General features: G+C 40.8%; 3 protein-coding genes across 5 annotated transcripts; 2 read left to right on the top strand and 1 right to left on the bottom strand.

Moving 5' to 3' along the window:
• The first annotated feature begins 1,296 nt into the window (after positions 1–1,296).
• Positions 1,297–5,929, top strand: si:ch73-233m11.2 (NACHT, LRR and PYD domains-containing protein 12). The gene is made up of 10 exons (XM_051424966.1): positions 1,297–1,328; positions 1,989–2,146; positions 2,334–3,939; positions 4,037–4,198; positions 4,286–4,459; positions 4,564–4,737; positions 4,917–5,090; positions 5,196–5,369; positions 5,460–5,627; positions 5,732–5,929. Exons 1-10 carry the CDS (start codon positions 1,297–1,299, stop codon positions 5,799–5,801), a joined length of 2,892 nt encoding a protein of 963 aa, XP_051280926.1. The 3' UTR covers positions 5,802–5,929.
• Positions 5,930–6,088: 159 nt separating this feature from the next.
• On the bottom strand, positions 6,089–11,922 carry LOC127378089 (ceramide synthase 5). The gene is made up of 10 exons (XM_051426652.1): positions 11,747–11,922; positions 10,264–10,366; positions 9,965–10,095; positions 9,554–9,611; positions 9,343–9,393; positions 9,107–9,199; positions 8,346–8,474; positions 7,762–7,868; positions 7,446–7,602; positions 6,089–6,753 (listed from the first exon to the last, which is right to left on the bottom strand). The coding sequence occupies exons 1-10, from the start codon at positions 11,920–11,922 to the stop codon at positions 6,610–6,612; spliced, it is 1,149 nt and encodes a 382-aa protein (XP_051282612.1). The 3' UTR covers positions 6,089–6,609.
• Position 11,923: 1 nt separating this feature from the next.
• slmapb (sarcolemma associated protein b) lies at positions 11,924–23,118 on the top strand. 3 transcript variants are annotated; one of them, XM_051426649.1, is made up of 11 exons: positions 11,924–12,070; positions 14,910–15,090; positions 15,405–15,464; positions 17,431–17,559; positions 17,658–17,732; positions 17,823–18,125; positions 19,323–19,593; positions 19,767–19,938; positions 21,521–21,655; positions 22,160–22,247; positions 22,648–23,118. In XM_051426649.1, exons 3-10 carry the CDS (start codon positions 15,413–15,415, stop codon positions 22,241–22,243), a joined length of 1,221 nt encoding a protein of 406 aa, XP_051282609.1. In that variant the 5' UTR covers positions 11,924–12,070; positions 14,910–15,090; positions 15,405–15,412; the 3' UTR covers positions 22,244–22,247; positions 22,648–23,118. The 3 variants fall into 3 exon arrangements, with proteins under 3 accessions (XP_051282609.1, XP_051282611.1, XP_051282610.1); XM_051426651.1 differs by lacking the exon at positions 22,160–22,247; XM_051426650.1 differs by lacking the exon at positions 14,910–15,090 and having other exon boundaries at positions 11,934–12,070.
• The last annotated feature ends 423 nt before the right edge of the window (positions 23,119–23,541 follow it).

Genomic DNA, 23,541 nt, shown 5'->3' with positions numbered 1-23,541 from the left:
AATGTGACACCGAACAAAAAACTGGAGAGAGTCAGAAAGACAATAATTTATCCAGTCTGAAAACAGGTGTAATGTTTTATAAATTCACGCTGATGAGACATTAATATCTCCCTCCAGTCAACACTTTCCAATCCATTCAATTTACTTTATTGTTTGACCTTTGCTGTTCAGAATGATGTTATGTCCAGAGTTTGACGCTAGAAGATGGTTTTCACATTAATTCACTGAACTGTGAAAAGTTTCTCTGTGCTCACTTTCAATCTTAGTTGAACATGTACATACAATCATGACTGAGTGACATAACTGCTAGTTTGGTCACGGTTCAATATTCAACTTGCACAAGTGCGATACAGAAACTGGAAGCATCCAGTGCACATACACTGAGAATGGACTTAACACGTGTTTAGAAGTTAAAATCTGGAAATGATAAATATTTGCATATTCACAGATTATGTACTTTTCAATAGGAGAGACTCAAATCTAATTTTAAGAACTTACAACTAGGTAATTGGACTTTTTGTGGAAACTTTATCATGTCAAAAAACATGTCTGGAGGGGGTGCAGTGATGTACATGTGTACTCAAGGCCCCAGTGATATCACTGTTGGGTGTGGTGAAACAGCGTTGAAACTAGATATAGACAATTGACAACAACTACAGTCTGTTTTTGCTCTGAACAAAGGAAATGTATGTTACTGTATCTTATAATAAGGAAGATATGAAGTGCTGCCATTGCCATTCTCTTTGCTTTTGCATAAATTAGACTTTATATCATTTAATGCCAATGCAGACAGCTGGCCAGACTAGGCTTAACTAGGGCTCTGGAAAAAATACAGTGCACTGCTGCTATCCAGTGCCTGTTCAGAGAAACTACAGCTCACTTTGACAGATGTATTTCACAACCAGACGGACATCTGACCAGAGTAGACCTGGAATTTTATGGCCAACGGCTGTTTTTTACAGTTTTACAGTTTTTTTAAGCTGGGACTTCCTATATGCTAACACATATCCTAAATTATTTTGTCCTGATAAATACATACATAAATAAACATTTTCAAATAGGTTTGTTTTCTGGGATATTGTTTTTATTTATTATTTTTACATTTGCAACATATTAATTCAGATGTATGTTATTTGTGTCACTGGTGGAAGAAATACTCAGTGAGTAGTTGAAATAGCAATACCACAGTAAAGAAATACTCTGTCACAAGTAAAAGTGTTACTAAAGTAAAAAAAATACAGAAGTAGGCCTACTATAAGCTAAATGTACTCAAAGTATACACAAAGTGAGGGTAAAATGGCTCCTATTAGCATCAAAATATACCAAAAGTACCCGAAGTAAAAGTACTCATTATGCAGAAAGGACCATTTCAGAATCATATATATATAATATTAATGGATTATGATTATTAATGCATTAATAAATAGGCATCACTTTAAAGTTGCAGCTGGTAGAGGTGGGGTTAATTTGAATTACTTTATATACTGCTGAGTAGATATATAATAATACATCATTATTTATTTATAATTACATATTGTATCAATAATCTGGAACTGCGAAGTAACTAAAGCTGTCAAATGAATGCAGTGGAGTAAAAAGTACAATATTTCCCCTTTGAAATCAGAATCAGAATCTGGTTTATTGCCAAGTAAGTTTTTACACATACAAGGAATTTTCCTGGATGCATTGGTACATAAAAAAATATCACAAAATGAAAATCAAGTACTTTTAAAATATAAATAAAGATAGATAAAGATAAAAATGAATGGAGTAAAAGTATAAAGTTGCATTAAAATGAATTACTCCAGTAAAAGTTTATTTACTTTCCACCACTGATATTTTTCTACCTACAACTTAACTTGGAGCCTATTAAAACAGCTTCAAAGTGTTACAGCTCGGTGGAAAAATACTTTTTCAGTTACTTGCGACACTGACGCCTGTAAGGCAGCGCGCAGGGCTTAAAATCACTCTGCACTTCCTGCTTTGAGCTGCTCGTGGTTTAATTGGCAAGTGGCTCGTGTGCGACTGCAGCTGCATTCCCAGTGTAGGCGTAACCCCAACATTAAAACACAAATCTGTCTGCTTTCTAAATACTTTTTCTTCTTTGCGACACTTTATTTTGTTTACCAACAAGACTGCATCCAAGGTAACTGTACTTCCGTGTTATGAATAATGACAATGTGCATCTTACTGTTACTGTCAGACATGTGGGTTGACAGCTTTCAAAGTAGAGGAGTGCAGTTTATAACACTGTAATTAATCTGCAGACATGATTGTTTCCTGCAGTCTATTGTGCTGACTGAGAGTCAATAACATGTTCTGCATTCTTTCAGCACTGGCTTACACAATGGACAAAGACACTGTGTTGACTCACATCCTGAAGTCAAAGGGCACTTCGACACTTCTTGGTGGAGAGGCACCAGTCACTGTGATAAACAACAATGAGTACATATCCCCGCTGACTTGTAAACCTCAGGTGACAGACAGAAATGTGGAAGACAACCTGCCCTCCCTTGATCATGCCATCCACGCCGCCCTGTCTGGTGAAATAAAAAACGTCATACTGGTTGGTCCTGAAGGATCAGGTAAAACCACCGCTTTAGAGAAGCTTGTTGTGGACTGGGCAAAAGGAGAACGCCTTCAGAACTTTTCTTATGTTTTCCATTTCCGGTTCAGGGAGTTAAGTTCCCTCAATGGGACGCTCTCCTTAGAGACATTATTGCTTCACCATAATGGCCATATCCCTCCTGAGTCCGTGCCCCTGGTTCTGCAGAAGCCTGAGGGTGTGCTGTTTGTTTTTGACGATCTGGATCAGTGCAAACAGAGCCTGGACCCCTCCGTCCACACCCTCTGCTCTGACCCCAGCCGGGCGGCCTCGCTGCCTTGTCTTGTGGCGAGCTTGCTTCATGGGTCATTGCTGAAAGGAGCTGCCTTTGTGGTGGCAACCAGGTCGACAGGATGTGTGACATTTCTGAGTGGCACCCAGGTGCAAGTGTTGGGGTTTCTGAAGCCACAAAGAGAGGCCTACATTAACAGGTTCTTTGCTGATCCAGCTGCTGCCAACAAAGCACTAGTGCACATGGAAAGGACTCTAGGCTTTTATGATATCTGTACCTCCCCAAGATTCTGTTGGACAGTTTGTTCTATGTACAAGTCTCTGATGGATGCTGGAGAAAAACTTCCTGAGACGCTATCTCAGCTGTATGTAGATATCCTGGTCCACCTGGTTCAGATGCTCTCGCAGAACAAGACCCGCAACGCAGAACTAGTGTCGTCCCTCGGCAAGATGGCGTCTCACTGCTCCCTTGACCAGCGCTCCAGCTGTACCAAAGAGGAAATGCATTCCTTTGGCTTTCAACAGTTTCCTACCACAGTTGGAGTTTTCTTGCAAGTAGATGGTGACCAGTCAGATAGATGTGTCTTCTCCTTCTACTCCCAATTGATGCAGGAGTTCCTCTTGGCCGTCTCTTTCTTTATGGACAACTCGATGTCCGAGGGTGTGGAGAAGATGTTGGAAAAGCACAAAGGCCATGCAAAGTTTCTAGATGTCTTCTTGTCAGCCCTCTCAGAGCCGAGTCAGCGCAGACCACTGGAGAGCCTGCTAGGGGAGTTGAACTCTGAACGGATTGTGGATTTCAAATGCTGGTTTAAAGGCAGCTCAGAGATTACACTGAAGGGATGCTACAAAGATAAGCACCACCGCTGCTTCCATATGCTTCATCAAGCTCAGAATGAGAGTTTGGTGAAGGAAGTCATCACCCCCTCAGCACGGATAGGTATCAGCTATGGAGACCTGAGCGTCCAGGACTGTGTAGCTCTGAGTTATGTTGTCACGTGCCTCGGTGAGATGGAGCAGTTGAATCTGTACCATACGAGGAATTTGACAGAGGAGGAAGCAGAGAGGCTGGCTCCAGCTATGAGCTTGTCACATAAGATTATGTAAGTCATGATAAAAAAAAAAAGAAAGAAATGGTGGTATCATTCATTTCATGTGTTCAGTATGCTGTATGTTATATCAATCTGTTGTGTCCGCCAGCTTGTCAGGCAGCTCCTTGAGTGCTGGGGCTGTCCCTCATCTGGCTTCAGCACTCAGCAGAGGACTCACCAAGGAGCTGGACCTCTCTCAAACCCGCCTCGGAGATGAAAAGTTTAAAATTCTCTGCGCTGGACTCAGGGACTGCAAGTTGCAGACATTAAAGTAAGAATACAGCAAAGCAATCTCAAAAGGCAAAAATCACTCAGTTCAGTTAACAAGTTCTTGATATTTTGCTTTTGATTTACCTAGACTTGTAGTATGCAGTCTGACAGAAGCAAGCTGTGAAGATCTGGTGTCTGTTCTGACCTCAGGAACCTCTCAGCTGTGTGTGTTAGACATGGTGTTTAATCAGATCGAGGACCAGGGCTTCATGAAACTGTGCAAAGCACTGCATAGTCCACACTGCAAACTACAGGAGCTCCAGTATGTACTAGTGTTAAAATTCTTGTTTTGTGTTAGAGTTGTCCATTTATGTTTAAATAATTTATTTTAGGTTTGAAAAATGACCTTGTTTTCTTTATTAAAAGGCTACAGAGCTGCGGGTTGACTGCAGCGTCAATGGAGGCTTTATCAGCAGCTTTGTGTTCTGGCCAATCAGAGTTGAGAAAAGTGAACTTGACACAAAACGAGATTGGTCTCAGTGGGGTGGAGGCTTTGTGTAAATCCCTGCAACACCCACTTTGTAAACTGCAGAGCCTCAAGTAAGTGTGTGTTTCAAGATGATAAAACTGCTGTTGTTGCCTTTTGTTTGATGAGCTGCAAGTGTTCAGAACATGTGAAAAGGACACTTAAAATACCTCTTCTGAATGTGTGATAACTCGTAACTTTTATTTTCATATTTTTCTGGCATTGGTGACTTTTTGTTTATCTTTTATTTTAGTTTCTTTGATAGCGAGCTGACAGGTGAGTGCTGTCCCGTGTTGATGGCAGCCTTGCAGTCAGAGCACTGTTCTCTGTCAGAGCTGGATCTGTCAGTGAATGATTTAGGCCAGGAGGGGGCGCTGCTGCTCTGCCAAGCCCTCAGTCGACCTGGCTGTCGAATTGAAAAACTTGGGTATTGTACACCTGTATACTCTTTTGATTTGTGAGTGATAAAGTACCACCTTTCACAAATATTTCCTCAAATTCAGATAACTACATATTCCTCTCCACCCTACAGCTTGAAACGGTGCGAGTTAACCCAGTCAGTCTTCAAGGAACTGGGCTCAGTGCTGAGAAGTGGGACTTCTCAACTTAAGTCACTGACTGTAGGTATAAATCAAGTCGGAGACCAAGGGGTTAAACATCTCTGGGATGCCATTGTACATCCAAACTGTCTGTTGGAGGAACTGGAGTGAGTTCAATATTCCCCTTGAACCATTTTTTTTTGTCCTCACATTGCAGTGTGCGCTACATTCAAATCCATCTGCCCCTTTTATCGTAGTGTTGAAATGACTAATTTGACGGATGCCTGTGTTGGGGACTTGTGTGCTGCTATAAGAGCCAGCAAGACTCTAAAGAGTCTGGAACTGAGAAACAATTCACTGACCGATGCTTCCGTCCCAGCCCTCGTCCAAGTCATGCAGGACAGCCAAAACATGCTGGAGATGAAGTAAGCCTGATTGACTTAGGTTAATTATAAACTATCTTGAGCCAGTTTACTACAAACATTTCAAACTAACATCTAACTGCTGCTTTTGTATCCGACTCTTTTAGCCTGAAGTACAACGACTTCAGTGAAGAGGTCTTTGACTTGTTGGACGAGTGTGATAAAATAAGATACTGAAGACGGATCGATCCATCACTCTGACTGCTGGAGGATCACCTACAGTACTGTATTAAGTGCATAGTGCATCAATCATTTGTCAACAACTGAAAACTAACTAGTAAAATAACTGTTTTGATAAAAAAAAACAATTGTGTTGTTTTTTTTAAGCATATATGGCTTTGGGGTGAATATAAATGAATAGACTAGCAACATGTGATCAGTTAACTGATTGCAGTTGCAACCCTACTCATTATACAGTCAAGTTCCCCATTCTTAATATAATAAAGATCCTACACACCCATCACTGGATTTGACACAATAATGTTTTATTAAGAAACCTTTGGTATTTTAAGAGATCTACCTGCAATATTTGCAGTTAAGGCAGTGTTTTTGTTTTACAGCTGTATAATATATTACCAGTTTCACTAACAAATCTATTTACATGTATAAAATGAGTTTGACGTTAGCAGTGTAGACATGCCAGGGCATTCGCTGCATATTCTAACTTTGAGGCATACACACACACACACACGCACACAAACCACACCACACCACACCACACCACAGTGTAGACAGACCACACACATTTCTCTGTCTACTCCAGTAAGCAAAAAGCAGGTGTAAACCTCACACAGTGTAAACCTGACTCAGTAAGACAGTGCTGAGTCTGTATTCCACACATTGACTTCCCCTGTATCCAAGTCCTCTCTCCATTCAAAACAACTCAGCACATCTTTCTAAGTCTTCTCAGGGGGTCAAAGTGACAAGGTATGTCAAACAGGCACGCAGGTGAATGAAAGCCACACCGGAGATCCCCTCATGGTACTCAGTGGTCATGAGTTTCTCCATTAAGGTTACCAGTGTGACTGCTGTCCTTTGGTTTTATGGTCTGACTGGGATTTTTACTGCAATTTGAATAAATCTCCTCGTCCGAGCTGCTCTCAATGTCACTGCGGTCATCTTTTGATACCTGTAAAATAAAACACAAATAGGAACGACAATTAGAATAGTGAGGAAAGTAAAAAGACAAAGTGTACAGACACAGTAGCAGCTCTGTGAGGCTGTCAGCATGCTAATATGCACACAGTGACAATGCTAACATCCTGATGCAGGTAATGTTTACCACAGTCAGCATCGTAGTGCAGTGTTAGCACTTTCTAATAAGCACTAAATACAAAGTATGGCTGAGGCTGATGTCGTTAGTTTCACAGATAAACTAAAATATTGGACAAATTAAAAAATTATTAAATTTAATGGCAATTCACCCAATACCTGTCGAGACATTTCACTCAAAAACACACATTTCAACCTGCTGGTGACACTAGAGGAAAAGTCAGGGGATCACTAAAGTCAGCCGGATTCATCATTTGGCAACAATGAATATCTTTAAGTAGATTTGAAGAAAATTCACTGGATCAGGGGGTGCTAGATTCGATATTTTACTGAAAAACACAGATGTTAACCGCATGGTGGCGCCAGAGTTAACATCCAAGGATCACCAAAGCAAGTCTGAGCCATTCTGTGGGTACCACAAATTTCATAGCAATCCATCCAATACTGAGATATTTCAGACTGAATCAAACTGATTGAACTGACCAACACTGCAATCCATAAAACTACACAGTTAGGGCAGTTAAACATTGAACCACACATCACACGAACCTTTCCCTTGAATATGGCTTTGATAGCAATGCGAGCAATGAGGTAGAACCAGATGATGTGAAGAGCCTGCAGCACCAACAGCAACCCATTGAGCAACCACCAGGCCCGGTATGGCCCGACGATCTCCCAGCTCTCAAACAGAACGCTGTGAACAACCCTGCAATGAATACACACACAGAGGTTACTGGAGCTGTCAATGTATTATTATTATTATTAGACACTTTTTTTAGTTAATAAAGAAACAAATTTAGTGCAAAAATGGCTTCTAATAGTTAAACATGCGACAGGTAGTAAAAAGTATGTAAATTTGTCTCACCAGAAAGGATAGATGACTAGTCGCGTGAGGAAAAAACTTATGCTGAACACAACAAACAGGCCATCACACAGCCTCTGGAACTTGGCATAGTTAGCCAACTTGGCAGCCTTTGGATATAAATAAGAGATAACTGAGGCAGAGGATATCACACCAGTAACTTTGATGTAATTTACAGCAATGACATCTAGTTACTGAAAGGCTAAGAAGCATGTTTTGCGATTTTTTTCCCCTTTCAGACAGGTATTACAAGTAGCTAACATGTACTTTTACTACGTTATAATTAAACAACTACATTTCAATGACATCTTGTCACTGAAGTGCCAATGAGAGATGTGTGTTTTTCTGTCAGACAGGTAGCACAACCTTGCGCTACAACATTTCAAAGACACCTCGTCAATCAAATGCTAGTAAGAGATGTGTGTTTTTCTATGTCAGACGGGTAGTACAAGTATCTGACAACACAGCTCATGTGTCACCAGCTGTTTGCCTACATTTTGCATAATAATGTGTGGCTCCGCCTAGTTAAACCCCATCAAGTTTGATTCTTGGAGCTATAAGAAAATAATCATCATTAAGTTCTTTACCTCAAGGAAGATGTCGGATGCATCGTGCACACACATGACCAAAGTGCCAGCTCTTAGCATGTTGTTGGCATAGGAGAATGTGATGAGCAGTATGGTGGCCAGGTGGTGCACAAGCATGATCATGAAATCCTGTCGTCAGTGAAATGAAGAGATATGACAAAATAAGATTAAAGTGGTTAATAGGAAGCTCGAGATATTTGTATTGTAAATGAAAAACACCTGCAGCTAATGACACAAACGGATCCAGTGTTTCCTCTAGGATTTTTTTTTAGCAGTGGGGGCAGGGCCGTCCGAACACCCCCTGCCCCATTTCTGATACCGTGGTGGTAGAAATTTAACAGCGGTGGGCCGCCGCTCCAAAATCAACATAGAGGAAACACTGGGATCAAATTGCTGGCTGTAGGCTAATCGTCACTGCCGTCTCCGTACATTCATCAAGACTATCAGTTACGCACACCAACTGAAAGGCTTCGTGTTAAATACTGGGATGACAGGCTAATGTGAAACTATAAATAAAAAGCATTGTTAATCTTTGTGACGCAGCAGCTTTTCATCGTCTAACCTGTTCTGCCAGAGCACATTATAAATCCAAATACGCCGGTAACATTAAAATGTTATGAAAGTTAAGCCTGTAAACACACCGTTAAAGAAAGAACAATGGATATGATATGAAGTGAATATGGAAAGCAGGCAAAACAGTTCTGATACAAAGGGCGTTGAGAGGCAGCACAATAGTGTTAGTTAAGCCGTTGCTGACTCACCTTACGTTTAATGTCTATGAACTGGGAAAACATCAGAGAGCAATAGAAAGCCAGTTCAGCTACGTAGTAGTTGTACTGGCCATGGCTGACTGGCTTTGGGAGGGAGTGAAGCAAAAACAACTTTTACAAACATGTAGCACCTCTGGCCTACCAACATTATGGTTCTGAACAGATTAGAGTCATAATATGGGCCGCTGAATATGATGATTATGCAGTTAATGAAAAAAATGATTAACCTGAAAAGGATAGTTGTGCCAGCACTGTCTGGTATCCCACATCCAAGGCGACTATCAGAAACAGATTAAATGTGCATATGAAGCCTGTCTCTGATTAGATCAGAAAAACATACAGTAGACTTGTTCACAAGCTTCGCAACACTTATACGTACTTATAAGTACAACAATATTAGTATGGTGCAAAAGCATACAGTATGCTAATTCAACTCACCACCCACAAATGGCAAATGGCATAGATAAAAATCCCCAGGTAAAATGTAAATCGCCACCTGAAGTGAAAGAAAAGAGTTGCATTGTCGCTGGGAAAACAGAGCAATGCTATATACATGCTACGGTCAGAATGCTAACATGCGCACAATGACAATGCTCACATTTACCATGTTCTCTGATTGGACTGATAGGAATGTCAAGAGTTGTGCAAGTATTTGGTCTGTTGCTGAATGTTTGTGGCAATCCATCCAATTGTTGACTTAAGATTTCACTCAAAAACCTCAGTTGATATAGTAGCTGAGATAGTTCAGTACGGACCAAAGTGTTGGATCTACTGACGTTATGAAAATTGCAGATAATTCTGCACTTATTAAGTGGGTGCACATTACACAGCAGTTAAGTAGGAACCTACATGCTCTCACAGAACTTTTTCTGAATACTGGGCCTGTCTTGGTTCCGGCGGACGCGAAACCATCTTTGTATTTTCCGCACATCCCAGTCCAGTTGCTTTGAGAGTCCCTCCAGTTGCCTCGTGTCTGGAGGCTAAAGAGACAGCACAGGACAAATACAACACCAGTAGGTATGACTGTCACACTGCATGAAGAACATATTATTATGCCTGTGGTGGCATATTCCAGTGGAGTAACATCTGTATTTCGGTGTGCAGAGGAACACTTAATGGACTGCAGAACAAACGTGGGCCTTATGTACCGTTTTGGACTGATACACCCTCTCCAGGACATCATTGGGCTGAGCTCGCCGAGGCACTCCCGCCTGAATCTGAAGTATGTGGGCACAGGGCTTGGCCACTAGCCTGTATACACACAGACAGAGGCAAAAAAAAAAAAAAAAAAAAAGGGAGGGAGGGAGGGAGCAGGGAGGGGACACAGAGATGGTGTGGTAAGAGAGAGACAGTCAGACAAGGAGAGTCAGATAGAGAAGTTAAGCACTTTGTACAGGCTATAAGAACAGATGAACTATTAGCTTAGATTGGATAAGGACTTCCCCTCACTAACAGGAACTGCTGAGCTCCAGCAGTTTTCCCACAAAGTAATGTTTGACGTGCAAGTGTGTGTCTTCAGGGGAGGGAAAAGAGTACAATAGGGCCTATGGGTAAGAGTTAGAAGGAATCCTGGGGAATGTAGCACCTAGTCTAAACAGAGCGTGATGACCTATCATGTGAGAGGGTGGGAGAGAGAGATGGGAGGGCCGCCTCCAACCAAAATACTGATTTGTGTCACAAGATCATCTGGTTCATCTGGTTGAGTTGACCACTGTTCGTGCTCAGACCCAGAGCCATGTATTACATCGAACTCTCACAACCCCCCTACTTATCTTGAGTGGTTTCCCCAACATGGAAAAAGACTGAATGAATAGAAGTACAGACTAGCCTTTAGCCGAGCCCTTTCATTGGTGATTTTTACTCTAAATAAAGCACTTCTAAGAAAGTCTGCATAACCCCTAATTTAGCTGAACTTTGCTGTGAAAAGAAGACTTTCAGCGTATGATACACACTGCACAGACCGGTTTAAAAGGCCACTAACGCAGGCACAAAACACTCAGTTTCTGGTGATCACATTAGGAATCAAGCTCTGTGATAATTATAAGCCATTCCTGTTTTTTCCCCCCAAGCTATCCTAAGAAAACTATCATTGCTCAGCAAGGCAAACTGGTGTCTCAAGCCAGTGTGAGTTCATCACCTAAAAGGAATGCTTACACTGTTAATTAAGGGGTTACAGCAAAAACAACAACAGTGAGTTATTTTATTCTTACGATCAAAGAACACAAGAATCTTCTCACGAGAAGAGAGAGATAGACCATAATTATCTGTCACATGAAGTCCCATCCAGGAATCAAAGGGGATTTTGTTAAAAGAGAATTTATTTATCATTACAACTCACTTTGTGTGACAGAAACAGCTCAGGATAATAAGCATACAGAGAGTTGTCTCTCTCTAGTTCACAGTTTTGTGTTTATAAAAGAATGACTCATCTGTTAAGACTGCTGCAAAGAGTAGCATTTGTATTGCTGTACTCCCCAGAAATTCCCATTTTTGTGGCTGGTTCTTGTTTCGTTAGTTTTTTTCCTTCACGAACAACAGTTGCCACATTAGACTGAAGCCCCTCAGCTGTGCAACCACACATAAATAAGGAGTTTATCACCACATTTTGTGCAAAAACTGCGTCTCATTTACCTTTCAAAAAGCTGTCTTAGTAGAAACACTGCGACAGCCAGGGGCAAGGCGTAAAGGATGTCTCCTAATCGGGGATACTCCACACCAGGTGGCGGACGCTCCAGGTCCGCCCATGAAACATTTTCGGGAAGCCAAAATCTCTCACTCCAAATCCAGTCTGAGATAGAGGAAGTCATCGGGGATCAGAAAAATACTCGAGTCGCAAATTAGGAAAACCACAAAACAATTACTGTTCGGACATGTGGTGGGATTAAGTTAACAAACTGAAGCCCTTTTCGGCAGTGATGTCCCCACCTCCTCCCTAGCTACACTAACATTAGCTGAGTGAGTATCACTTCTGGTTAAGTCCTACGAGTAAACTGCACGGACCGCTAGGTTGACACGTAAGGCTGAAAGGCAACACCCACCACACTGATTAGGCAACTTTCAATGAAGTTTTTCCATTTGGCGGATGTACTGACTATTGTTAACCCAGAGTTGAACCTTTGGGACTGTCTCTCCACCATTACATTGTGCTTTTAAAGTAGAGGTAACGATGATGATGATGATGATGATGGGGAATTAAAGACAGCTAATGTTAGCTAACGTTAACTGATTCTTACGTTACGTTACGTGTCCACCCCCTGTTTGCAATTAGCGTCAATCGTCATCTAATTAGTCCGCCATTATAGTAAATTAACGTTCAACTCACCATATTTTGAAGTTGTTTGGCGGTAAGTTGCCGTAGTTGAAATAAATTTTTAAAGGTATTTAACTCTTGAACTTACTATAAGTACATTTAAAGGGAATATCCTCTAACAATTAAAACAAGAAGCTAGTTCTAGCTATCAGTTTTAACGGTAACTTTCCAAGTAACGTTTTCTAACGTTCTCTACTTAACGTTAGCAACCTAACGTTCTCTACCTAGCAACCTAACGTTCTCTACTTAGCAACCTAACGTTCTCTACTTAACGTTAGCAGCCTAACGTTCTCTACTTAGCAACCTAACGTTCTCTACTTAGCAACCTAACGTTCTCTACTTAACGTTAGCAACCTAACGTTCTCTACTTAGCAACCTAACGTTCTCTAGCTAGCTTAATGAATAGTTGCATTTTAGCTGTTAACGCTATTTTTGTTCACTTACTGTATGCCATCAAAGTTAAAAATTACATTAAAGTATGACAAAGTCACTAATGTCATTATCCAATGGAGCTTAAATTAATTTTCTTTAGGATTTCTAGTGGGTGACTGTCACAAAAAAAGATTAATTTCATTAACTTCCTCCTAAAATAGCCAATATTTCCACAGCCAGCCGTACATAATTATGCATATTATAACATTACAGTAAAACTAATGCAAAGTCCAATGCAACAGCCCAGGCAATAAATCCTAACTTTGTGACGGTTATGATCCTCCAAATAGATCATAAAGTTAAATCAACACCTCTCAGCAACAATAAACCTGAATGTTACAACATCGATGAAGGTAAGGTAGGTGTACATAATAAATTGCCAACTGAGTGCAGATTTATACTGTGCTTGCATTCAAGATGACCTCTCAGTGCCTTATGCTTGTGTCCAGAAGTTTTCATATTGAGAGCACATATTTTACGAGTTCCCAATAATTGTAGTCATAAAGTAATTTTGATGCAGAGCTTTATGCTTGTAAAGGTGTTTGAATCATAAAATGTGGTTCAGATCTGATTTATGTGGGTTTAACCTTAAGTTGTCTGTGTAGAGAACACACACTTATTGCGTGCTCTTTAAGTTCTTAATCCCCTTAACTGAAGTTAGGCATGGTGTCTTCTAGAGGAGAATAAGAAGCTTTGTGGGATGCCAAGACACGGTTTGTAAAGATTGTAAATTTGTATTGAAAATAGAGTAGAAGGTTGGAATGGTTGATTATTGACTGACAACACCATCAATGATTTGCAGCTTTAATTCGTAAACCTTTACCTCATTACTAGCCTGCTCTACCAACCTAGGTTAAGGTCTCAGTGGAATCTGGCCACACAGCAAAACTCAAACTCATTAGGAAACCTGTCCCTTGTTGCACATTGGAGCTCACATTTTACTCTGAGTCCTTAAAGATAAACCTTTTATACCTGGATTTTTATAGGCAAAATTAGCCATTGCAGTGTCCAACAGTTTCTTATCTCCCAGCACACTATAGAGGGAATCTATTGGTTTCCACACTAAAACTTGGAAGTTGTGGACTTTTTATGTACTTTGTAATTTATTCCTTTACAGCTAGCTGGGTGACAGTCTTGTCTTAACACTGACTATCAAGCACATGCTGTATGAACATTAAGTATGCCCTGATCTGGAAAAACACTTGGCACAAGAACTGTTCATACTTATACCACTTGGCATGTGACATTAGTGTTACGCCATCTATAATGTGGAATTGCCCAGTCTAAAAACAAGGTGAAGTCATATCCGATGACTGCTACATTTCTGTCTGTGTGCAATCTTCATGCATTATTCAAGGGTTTCCTGATATGACACTATACCTTTTTATAAAAGCGTGTAACCAGAGGGCCACGTGTATTTGCTTATATGTAAAAATAGATTTAAGGATTTAAATACCATTGTGACATCCTTTTTTAAATTTAGGTCAATGCTTTCTTTCATTATCTTGACTTTACGTCAGCACACATTTCAAAGCACGCTTCAGAGGCTAACAGGGGTATTTTATGTGCCAATACCACACAAATACATACAGTTTGTCCCTGTAGTAGTTACAGCACAACTTCACCCTTCAGGATGACATGCAGATCTAACCCTCAAAGCCAGTAATTTATGAATTTTAAAGCGACAAAAGGGTGACCTGCAAGGGTAAAACAAGAGAGGAGGTGGGTGCAGCACATACATGACACCCACTCCCACACTGGCCATCCTTTTATTCTGCATCATCCTGTAGATTTTTACATCAGTACCAACTGACCAGAGAGCAGCCCAGCTCCCTGAACAAAACCTCTCTGTGTCAGTATGCAGCTGCAGCTTCCGAGATGCCCTACTCGGATGTATGACCTAGTGTGTGGGGGCTGGGGACTTAAGCCACAAAATGGGGGGGTGGGTCATGTTTTAGAGGACACTCGTTTGACTCTAGTGTAGCATTTTAATCACATTTAAGGTATTTGTCCACTTACTTCAACCAGTTCTTTTGTCTTGACTGGCTTCAGTCCAACAGTAGCAGGGAGGTCCGATACACAGCGTCTGTCGTCCCTTCGGCATCCCCCCCCTCACTGCTTGGACTGTTCCATTTCGCGTCAGAAAAAATCTGTTAGTTGGAGAAGAGTTCTTCATGTCAGGGACTGCTGTAGCCTCAGCACACAGAGTACTGTAGCTCCTGGATCACATAAGGTAATATTTCCTCCCGAGTTTAATTCTTAACCTTTTGATTAATATGTTTTCTGTGACCTAGTCCTCCAAAGGGAATTTCTCAGCAACTATGCAGCTGCCTCTTCCAAAAGTACTTATGTGTTCGTAGATGAGCATGCATTTTTGTGTTTACCTTTTTAAAAATACTCAAATCCTTAACGATAACAACAGCAACCACGGTCTTAATAATTTAGTGAATATATTTATTTAAAATGTATTGTATTTGTCAACATGAACTCTTGATTTGGTGCTATATATGTTTACATTAAATGTAGTTATATATTTTTCTTTTACAGATAATCAAATGGATGACAAAGAACTGAGTGATCCCCTGAATAACGTATCAGTCATTAAAGGTAACCCAGCTGTATTATTATTTTCCTGAGAACATGGACAAAAAAGAATCGAAGTGAATGACTTGGCATTGTTTTGCTGTTCAAATGGCTCTCACCTGCCACAGCACATCTTACTAAGAGAGAGAGAAAAGCATGAGTCACACTAAAGAAGAGTGTCTGTAGCTACGAGGGCAGTTGGTTGAGTGCTCTAGGTGGCCTTGTTTTAGAGGCTGATTTCTCTAGTGTCAACAGCTTATTAAGAGATGGAGTCACTTTTCACAGAGGGCACATCATCTGACTAATGTGTGTTAGTGACAATTAGGGTGGCTTATTAAAAAAGAATCCAGTGGATAAAGCAATGCGATGTGCAAGCATATTGGTGAGTAAATCAATTTTGCATGATGGATGAATTTGTAATGCTGCACTGCACAGGCATATGGGGCACTTCCAGGAAGGAAACAACGGTATCAGTCACATAGAAAATGATGAGGATATTTCTCAGTTTCGGTCACATACAGCATATTTTGTAGCTGTAATTTAATATCACTCTTGGCAGTTTGATCAGCAGAGATTCACTGAACGCTGTATGTGTTGAGCTGCGCTAACCGTCTGATTCAGTTAAAGAATGCCGTCACATTCAATGGGAAGGAAGCCGACAGCGGGGGAAAGATAGAGCATGATGGCTCTAGCCTTCAGCACTTGAGCTAAAAAAAGACTTTCTCCTACATTTTTTTCTGTCGTCACTTGAGGCAGTGTGATGCCCAATATCCCCCAACTAGGCAGAGATGTATTTTTACACACAGACTAATTCCATTATTACTTTGTCAGGTGTCATTCTCTGACATTAAGACGTAATGGCTGTAATAACTAATGTTGCTAAAGATAACACGTTGGACGCACTCATCTGAAATACTCTGGTTATCTCGTGCTCTCCAGAGGACATTCATCTTTCACACAAACTGAGCACAGACAACCCTACAGGGAGCCCACTCACATTCTGACTCTCACTCATACATATGCATGCATGAAGGAACACACAACCTCATACACACATGCAGGACCGAGCACTGACCACCCATCCTTTGTCTGGCACACAGCAGGGTGGTCATGTGCTTGAGTCAGAGGGTGCCACCAGCCTCCAGCAGGCTCTTAATACCCTCTCATTTTAGGGGCATTTATCAATGCCATCTGGTAGCGCTACTAACAATATGTGTGTGTATTTGTACAGTGTGTTTATGCAGCTGTGTCCGCCAGACACAATGAAATCACAGTTTTCATGACAAACGCGGCATTTCATGGCAGACTCGGTCCTCTCATGTGTCCATTTATGGTGCACATGCTTGACCTGTCCTGACTCTTGTTTTCCCCTCTGCCAAATGCTCGGCACGAGTGAGGTCATCTCTTTTCCTAGCCATGGTAGATTAGGGGATCAAGATATTCTCTGGGCATTGCAAAGCCCAAGTATTTGTGGGGTTTGTTTCCACCTCTAGGAAACACAACAGACCCTTGACAACCTTGGCTAGTCCATTCCCTTTGTGCATTGTTTACAGTAACCTACTGTTCACTAGCACTGTATGAGAAGTGCCAGAGATTCGTGTGTTGCTTGGTTAATGGACAGTTTGGAATTAAACCTTGAATAAAAAAATGCAGATAATGTAGTTGTGTCTATTTCTGGGTTGGCAATTAGTTTATGTAATAGTCCCATTTTAATATCTTGGGAAATCATCTAGTATGTCAGCCCTGGTTAAATATTTGGGACTGAAGCAGAATTAATATTGTGGAACTTCAAGTTATTCTTCTATTTTTATAGTATTGAATTGTTATTGCCCGATGTATCATTATGGTTTAAACTTTACTTTCTGATGTCTCTGTATCCACTCCAGTGACTATGCAGGGAGATAAGAAGCTATATCCTTACAGCTAGACACTCTCATGTTAGGAGAAAGGGTCTAATAATCCGGATAATCATTTCTGTTTCATTATCCAGATGACCTGACCCGGTCAAACATGGGGTCCTCTGGTGACTCAGAAAAGATTATCCAGCGCTTGAATGATGAACTACGAGAAGCCCAGGAGCTAGCTAATACTGAGAAGCACAAATGCATTGAGCTACAAGGTAAAAAAAAATTTTTTTTTCAATATTTCATGTTATAATTCTCTCCACTTTATACTGTGCACACACATGCGTGAAATAAATGAAATAATATTTCGTAGGTATCTTGGAGGAAGAGAGAAAAGAAAATAAGCAACAAGCTGATGAATCTGCAAAACAGATCAAACTTCTTCAAGGTACATTGGTGTATTTGTGCCTTTTGAAAATGTTGTCTAGCCTAATAAAAATGTCCACACTAATATAAACACTGACCCTCACGTGGACAGGCCAGCTGCGGCAGCTCCAAGATGAAATGGGCGTTCTCAGAGAGCAGATAGATGTCTCCTCTGGTTCACGCGACGAGCTACAAAGTGCACGTGATGAGGCGAAGGCGCTGAAACGTTCCCTGGAGGCAGCCACTGCTGAGCGGGACCGTGACGTCGCTGCTATCCAGACGAACCTGTCAACCGTGTCAAAGGACCTGGACAAATGGCGTCAGACTGCCAACAAATATGAGCGTGAAATTGACAACCTACAGCGTGACCTGCAACAGCAGAGCAAGCAGTGGCAGAAAACTGCAGAAATACAAGGTACTACATGGTGCACATAAACATTATAAATCAAAATATGATGATGATGATAACTGGTACAAAGGATACCATATGTATCTGACACAGTGATTGTAGTCATCATAGAAGTATTTACTTCAGTCATACATACATGAAAGGAAATATGGATAATTAAATATGTACGACTCAAAAAACATAATCTGCGTAATTGACTCTTAGGAGTTTTGGAACAGTTTACAAACTTAAATTTCAGGTAGTGTCAATTGTAATCAAGTCGTAATGTTAATCACTACTGAAGAATGTGTTGCTTAGTGACCTTTTTATCTTGAAATATGGCATTATTTATTTAGTTTCTAGTAGTGCTGTCAAATGATTAAAATATTTAATCGCATTAATGTCATAGTTAACTCGCAGTTAATCGCACATTTTTATCTATTCTAAATGTCCCTTGATTTTTTTTTGTCCCATTATTTTTTTTCTCATTTTAATGCTCTTATCAACATGGAAAAGTGGATCGACTTGCTTTGTGCAAATGTTGTTTTTATTGAAAAATCATCCATTGTCACCTGGCTTTGACGAGGGGCGGAGAATTGAAATCAGCTGTGTGTTTGGCCATCGAGTGGTATTTCAGACTGGACGTGCTGCGATGATAGCTCAGTTCACAACGACAAAACACACAGATCACTTTGGTCTTGTCAAGGGAACCATTTGGCAACTTTTTAAAAGTAAACTTTCCATTCATAATATTATTGGCACCCGTTTCGGCGTCTCGCGCTCGCCATCCACTCAAAACGTAACGTCTACTACTCTTAAACAAGTGTGTGCCTGTTGTTTTGTTTCCGGTCTAGCTAGATCCGGTGTGGTGTTGTAGTTTTTCTAACGTTACTAGTTGTTGCAACAGCATGTGAAAAAAACTACAAAGTGTGCTAGGCCAAAAAGAACGTTAATCTCGCGATTTAAAAAATTGACGCCATTAAAATGGGTTTGGGTTTACGCCGTTAATAACGCTTTTAACTGACAGCACTAGTTTCTAGCATTAAGAAACTTGACCCTGTGTTACAGTACTGTGTCAGATGTACACTAGCCTGTCCATGCACGCAAAAATGTTACATATATTATTAGAAACTAGAAAGAAACTTTCTTCTCTGTAAGCCAATTAAGAAAGAGCATCTGCTCAAAGAATGCACCATTACATAAAACCATTGTATTTTTTCAAAGCCGGTGAGCTGCAGTCCATGCAGGTGGAGTGTAATGGCCTTCAGAAGGAGTGTTCTGCCCTGCGATCTGAAAAACAAGACATTCTCAACAAGCACCAGAAGGAAAGGAGCAGTCTGCAAAGTGAGTGTGCTTCCCTCAGGGCTGAAAAGGAGGAACTCCTCAAGACTCACCAGAAAGAGAAGGGCAACCTGCAAAGTGAATGTGCGGGACTGCGCTCTGAGAAAGAGGCGGTGCTGCAGAAACAGAAGCAGCTGGAGAAAGACCTTGCCAGGTCAGTGCACTGAGCGACATTATCAAGCGTTCGGCTACGCCCCCGCCTCGGTGCTTCCTCTGTTTAATTTGCTTGACTCTGTTCCAACATGTTTTGCTGCACAGTTTACCACACACCTCCCTTTGTCTGATCCTTCACCTATTGAAGTCAGTGTTTTTTTTTAATTCTGGTAGTTCGCGTGCCCAGAATGCTGAGCTGAGCAGTAGCCTCAAAGCCCTGGAGAGATCCCAGCAGGAGTTGGAGAAGAGGCTGGCGGCCCTGCAGCTCCAGCATCAGCAGGATAGCACCAAGCTGCAAACCCAATTGGATGAAGCAGAAAGTCGCAGCAAGACTCTGCAGAGAGAGGTGTGTTCTCAAAACTAAAAAGTCATTAACCAAGTGTCAAGCGCCTTAGAATCACATCTTGGAAGTACAGTACATCCTCAAACCTGACAGTTACACCCTGTCTATACTTGTTGCTATTAAGTCAGTTTTCAATGCCTGCGACTGATGTAATGGCTCGCACATTAATACCAGTCTTTTTTATTCCATGCAAGTACATGATCTTTCTTTATGTTTGTAGTAAAGATTTTATGTGAGACTAACAAATCTAAAGGTGTCACCAAATAGTGTGAAATCCTACTTTTTAAATAGTTTTTACCATGGTTAAAGGTTCAGTGTGTAGGATTCAGTGGCATCTAGCCTTCCATGCTTGTAGGAGAAACTACAGTGGCTGCAAAACTCATGAAAAACGCAAGATATCCCTATCCAGAGCCGTTGTTTGGTTTGTCTGTTCTGGGCTACTGTAGAAACATGGTGACTTTTGTGGAAGAGGACCTCTGTAGATAAAAATTACTCATTTTAAGGTAACAAAAACATGCTGATTCTTATTTTTAGATGATTCTACACTAATGAAAACAATAATTAATATTATATTCCATTTCAGCCAATAGATCTTCCTAAATGTAACACAGTGGACCATTAATAGTTGATTGTGCGTAGAACTGGAGCTCGAGGAAATTGTTGTTCTTAGTTTAGACAGTTGCAACTTTGAGGATTTTGGGCCATTTAGGACGGATATTCTGCTCTGCCAGGCTCGATAAATACAGGCCTTGATCCTTTATCTGTCCATCTTTGAGGTTGTAGCCTAGCTTATAATCATTTAAAATGGTGGCATTCAGGGCTTTACGATATTTTGCAGCAGCTCTTCGTAGTCATCTAATCCAAATGTTTAGTTTTAATTGCCCTGATCATCCGACTGTCATGCACCTACAAAATAAAATAATTTCCTTTCGTCAAAAAGAGCTTTTTCTCCTATGCCTAACAGTCAGATCAAGTATTTTTGCTCAGTTAGGGCTGATTTTCTATTTTGAGACATTACAGAAGAGACATACAGACCCTGTATTGAGCCTCAATGACTCACATTGTCTTACAAACTAAAGTCTAAAACAATGTTGAAATGACTGTGAAACTCCCAGCTTCTTTCATAAAACAAAAAGTTAGGAAATGTTAAGCATCCTACAGTCTAAACAGTCCACAGGTTGCTTGCTGCAGGCAGAAGCAAACTACTGTAATGCTCCCAGTCAGATTGATTGCAGCAGAATGGAGGGGGGTGAGCCGCTGCTGTGACACCCAGACAGGAGGGGCACTGTTGAATAGCAGAAAGGAGAGATGAAGTCATCCTTAACCACAAGTAATTCATCCCAGCGTGGTGTTGCTTTACAGTCACTGAATGAGAGTGCTCTCACAGTGTCCTTTTTAGACTGAGCTCGTCCTGTGAAGACCTGTCAGATGACGAAGCCTGTGAGAAACAGTTGCCACGTTAAAGCAAACAGTGATGCAGCAATTTTTGCTGCCAGCATGTTCCCCATGTCAGCCAAATTGACCCTGAAAATACATGTATTTGAAAGTGATTTGTGTTTAAAAACGTATGATTTGCTTTATGCAGTATGAGGAGGCTAAGACGGAGCTGTCAGACCTAAAGGAAAAGTATGAGAAGACTGAGCAGGAAAAACAGTCGCTTAAAGATGAACTTGAGGAGTGCAATGCCAACATGAAGGAATTACAGGAGAAGGGAACAAAGGTGAGTGCTGGTCTATCATACATGCTACAGTTTATGGTTTTTTAAAAAATAAAATTGTATATAATTGTTTGACAAACTTTATCAAGAAGTGCATGGAATGTAGAAATAATGATCTGCAGTTAAGTTTAAAAAAATAAAACTGCACAAAAGCTTTTATTTGCATAAGAAGCAAACATCTTCAGTTGTTTTGGTTTTGGAAGCATGAGCTTTGCTTCAAATTTTAATAAACATCCATTTATTTTGTGAAATATCTCCAGGCACAAAAGGTGAATCAGTTGTAGGATTCACAGTACATTTCTTTTTATGTCAGCACACCTGCTCCCCTGTACTCATCCACTGCCCTTTACTGTTGCTTTTAGACATCGACAGCCGTGTGTGGCTTTGAGAGTTGTATAAACATAAATTACAGACAGACATTGACTGAGAGGTTTATTAATAAAGCTACACCCAACTAAAGTATGTCCCATTGCAGTTGATTACTATAATATCCCTTCCCTTCTGTAGACATCCCTATTGCTGCCTGTTCAAGCCATAGTCATCGGCCTTATCCTGGCTTTGCTGTATTGGTGCTTCGGCGCATTGTGGTAGTAAGGTACACATTACTCCTGTCAACTCGGCCTACATCCTTCATTCTCATCAGTGTCTTTTAGCTCATTGCATGACTTAATCAGGTTTCCCTAATTCCCCAGAATGCCTTCCTTAGGGGGGAAACTCCAAAAATTGACGTCTTTAGAAACTCTAACTTCTCTAATCATACAGTTCCTACATCTGACATCTGTTTGTCTTGTCTGGATGGCTAATGCTTAACAACTGTTTCTCTCAGTTGGCTTATGATTGGCTTATGTTAATCTGAAAGCGCTAACTCGCATTCTCTGTGCACTGCATTGGTCTCAATGGCAAGCTCCCCTCTGTCAAAGCTTTGGCGATCTTTGGATGGGCGGTTTCAAGCGGTGATGCTCATGTTTCCATTTCTGTGTCACCACTCTTTTCAGAAGCCATGGATGATCTGGGGACCCGTGGTTGCTGTGGCTGTGACAGCAGTGACTGCTGCTGTGCTCTTCAGGACCTGAGGGCAACATGCTCAAACACATACACGCAAAATCCATATTTGTCGTCAGATTTCTCCGCACTTGCCCCCTTATCATATCTGCACTATTAATTAGGAGGGCTCATACTAAACACTGTTTAATTTTTAAGATGCTCTATTTTAGATGACAGAGAGGTTAATAAAAGAATGTCTGTCTTGTGTGCAAATGAATACGTTTGTTTGTATGTCTATTATTTGAAGGAAATCTAGTTTACTATCATGACTTATAGGATTATCCATTAATGAATGTAAAGATGCTCTACACAATTAATTCTAAATATATATGATGATATTTTAGGTGGATCACCTGGAGTTTAAACCTCCCTAAATGTAACACGTCTGTAACTGTCAGAATAATAAATGTCTCAATAATGCAGCCCCTGATGGAGTACATGATGAATGCCCCAGATACATAACATCAGTCAGTCAGTGTATGGTTGTGGTGGGCACGTTATCACTCATCATAACTGATATCAATGTAGAAATGGGTAGGAGCCAAACCTGGGGAAGGTATTTCAGCAGGAATATATCTTTGCTGTGATGATTGAAGTGATGCAGCCACAAGTGAAATATTTTAGGTCTGGAAAGATGGTTTTCCTTCATTAACAGAATCTAGTTCAGGACTGTAAGTAGCCAACTCCTGTGTTACTGTTTGCTTCTGCCTTCCATTTAAGATAAGTCTCTCCCATATAGACTGTAAAGGTAAAGAAGATAGACATATTAAATTTACTTTTGTGTTTCTGCACTAGCTTCTGTATATCATATTAATCAGACACACAGATTCAGTTGGCATCCTAGA

This window comes from Dicentrarchus labrax, unplaced genomic scaffold (assembly GCF_905237075.1).
Source record: "Dicentrarchus labrax unplaced genomic scaffold, dlabrax2021, whole genome shotgun sequence".
NCBI lineage: Eukaryota > Metazoa > Chordata > Actinopteri > Moronidae > Dicentrarchus > Dicentrarchus labrax.
This window is presented reverse-complemented; position numbering and strand designations above follow the sequence as displayed.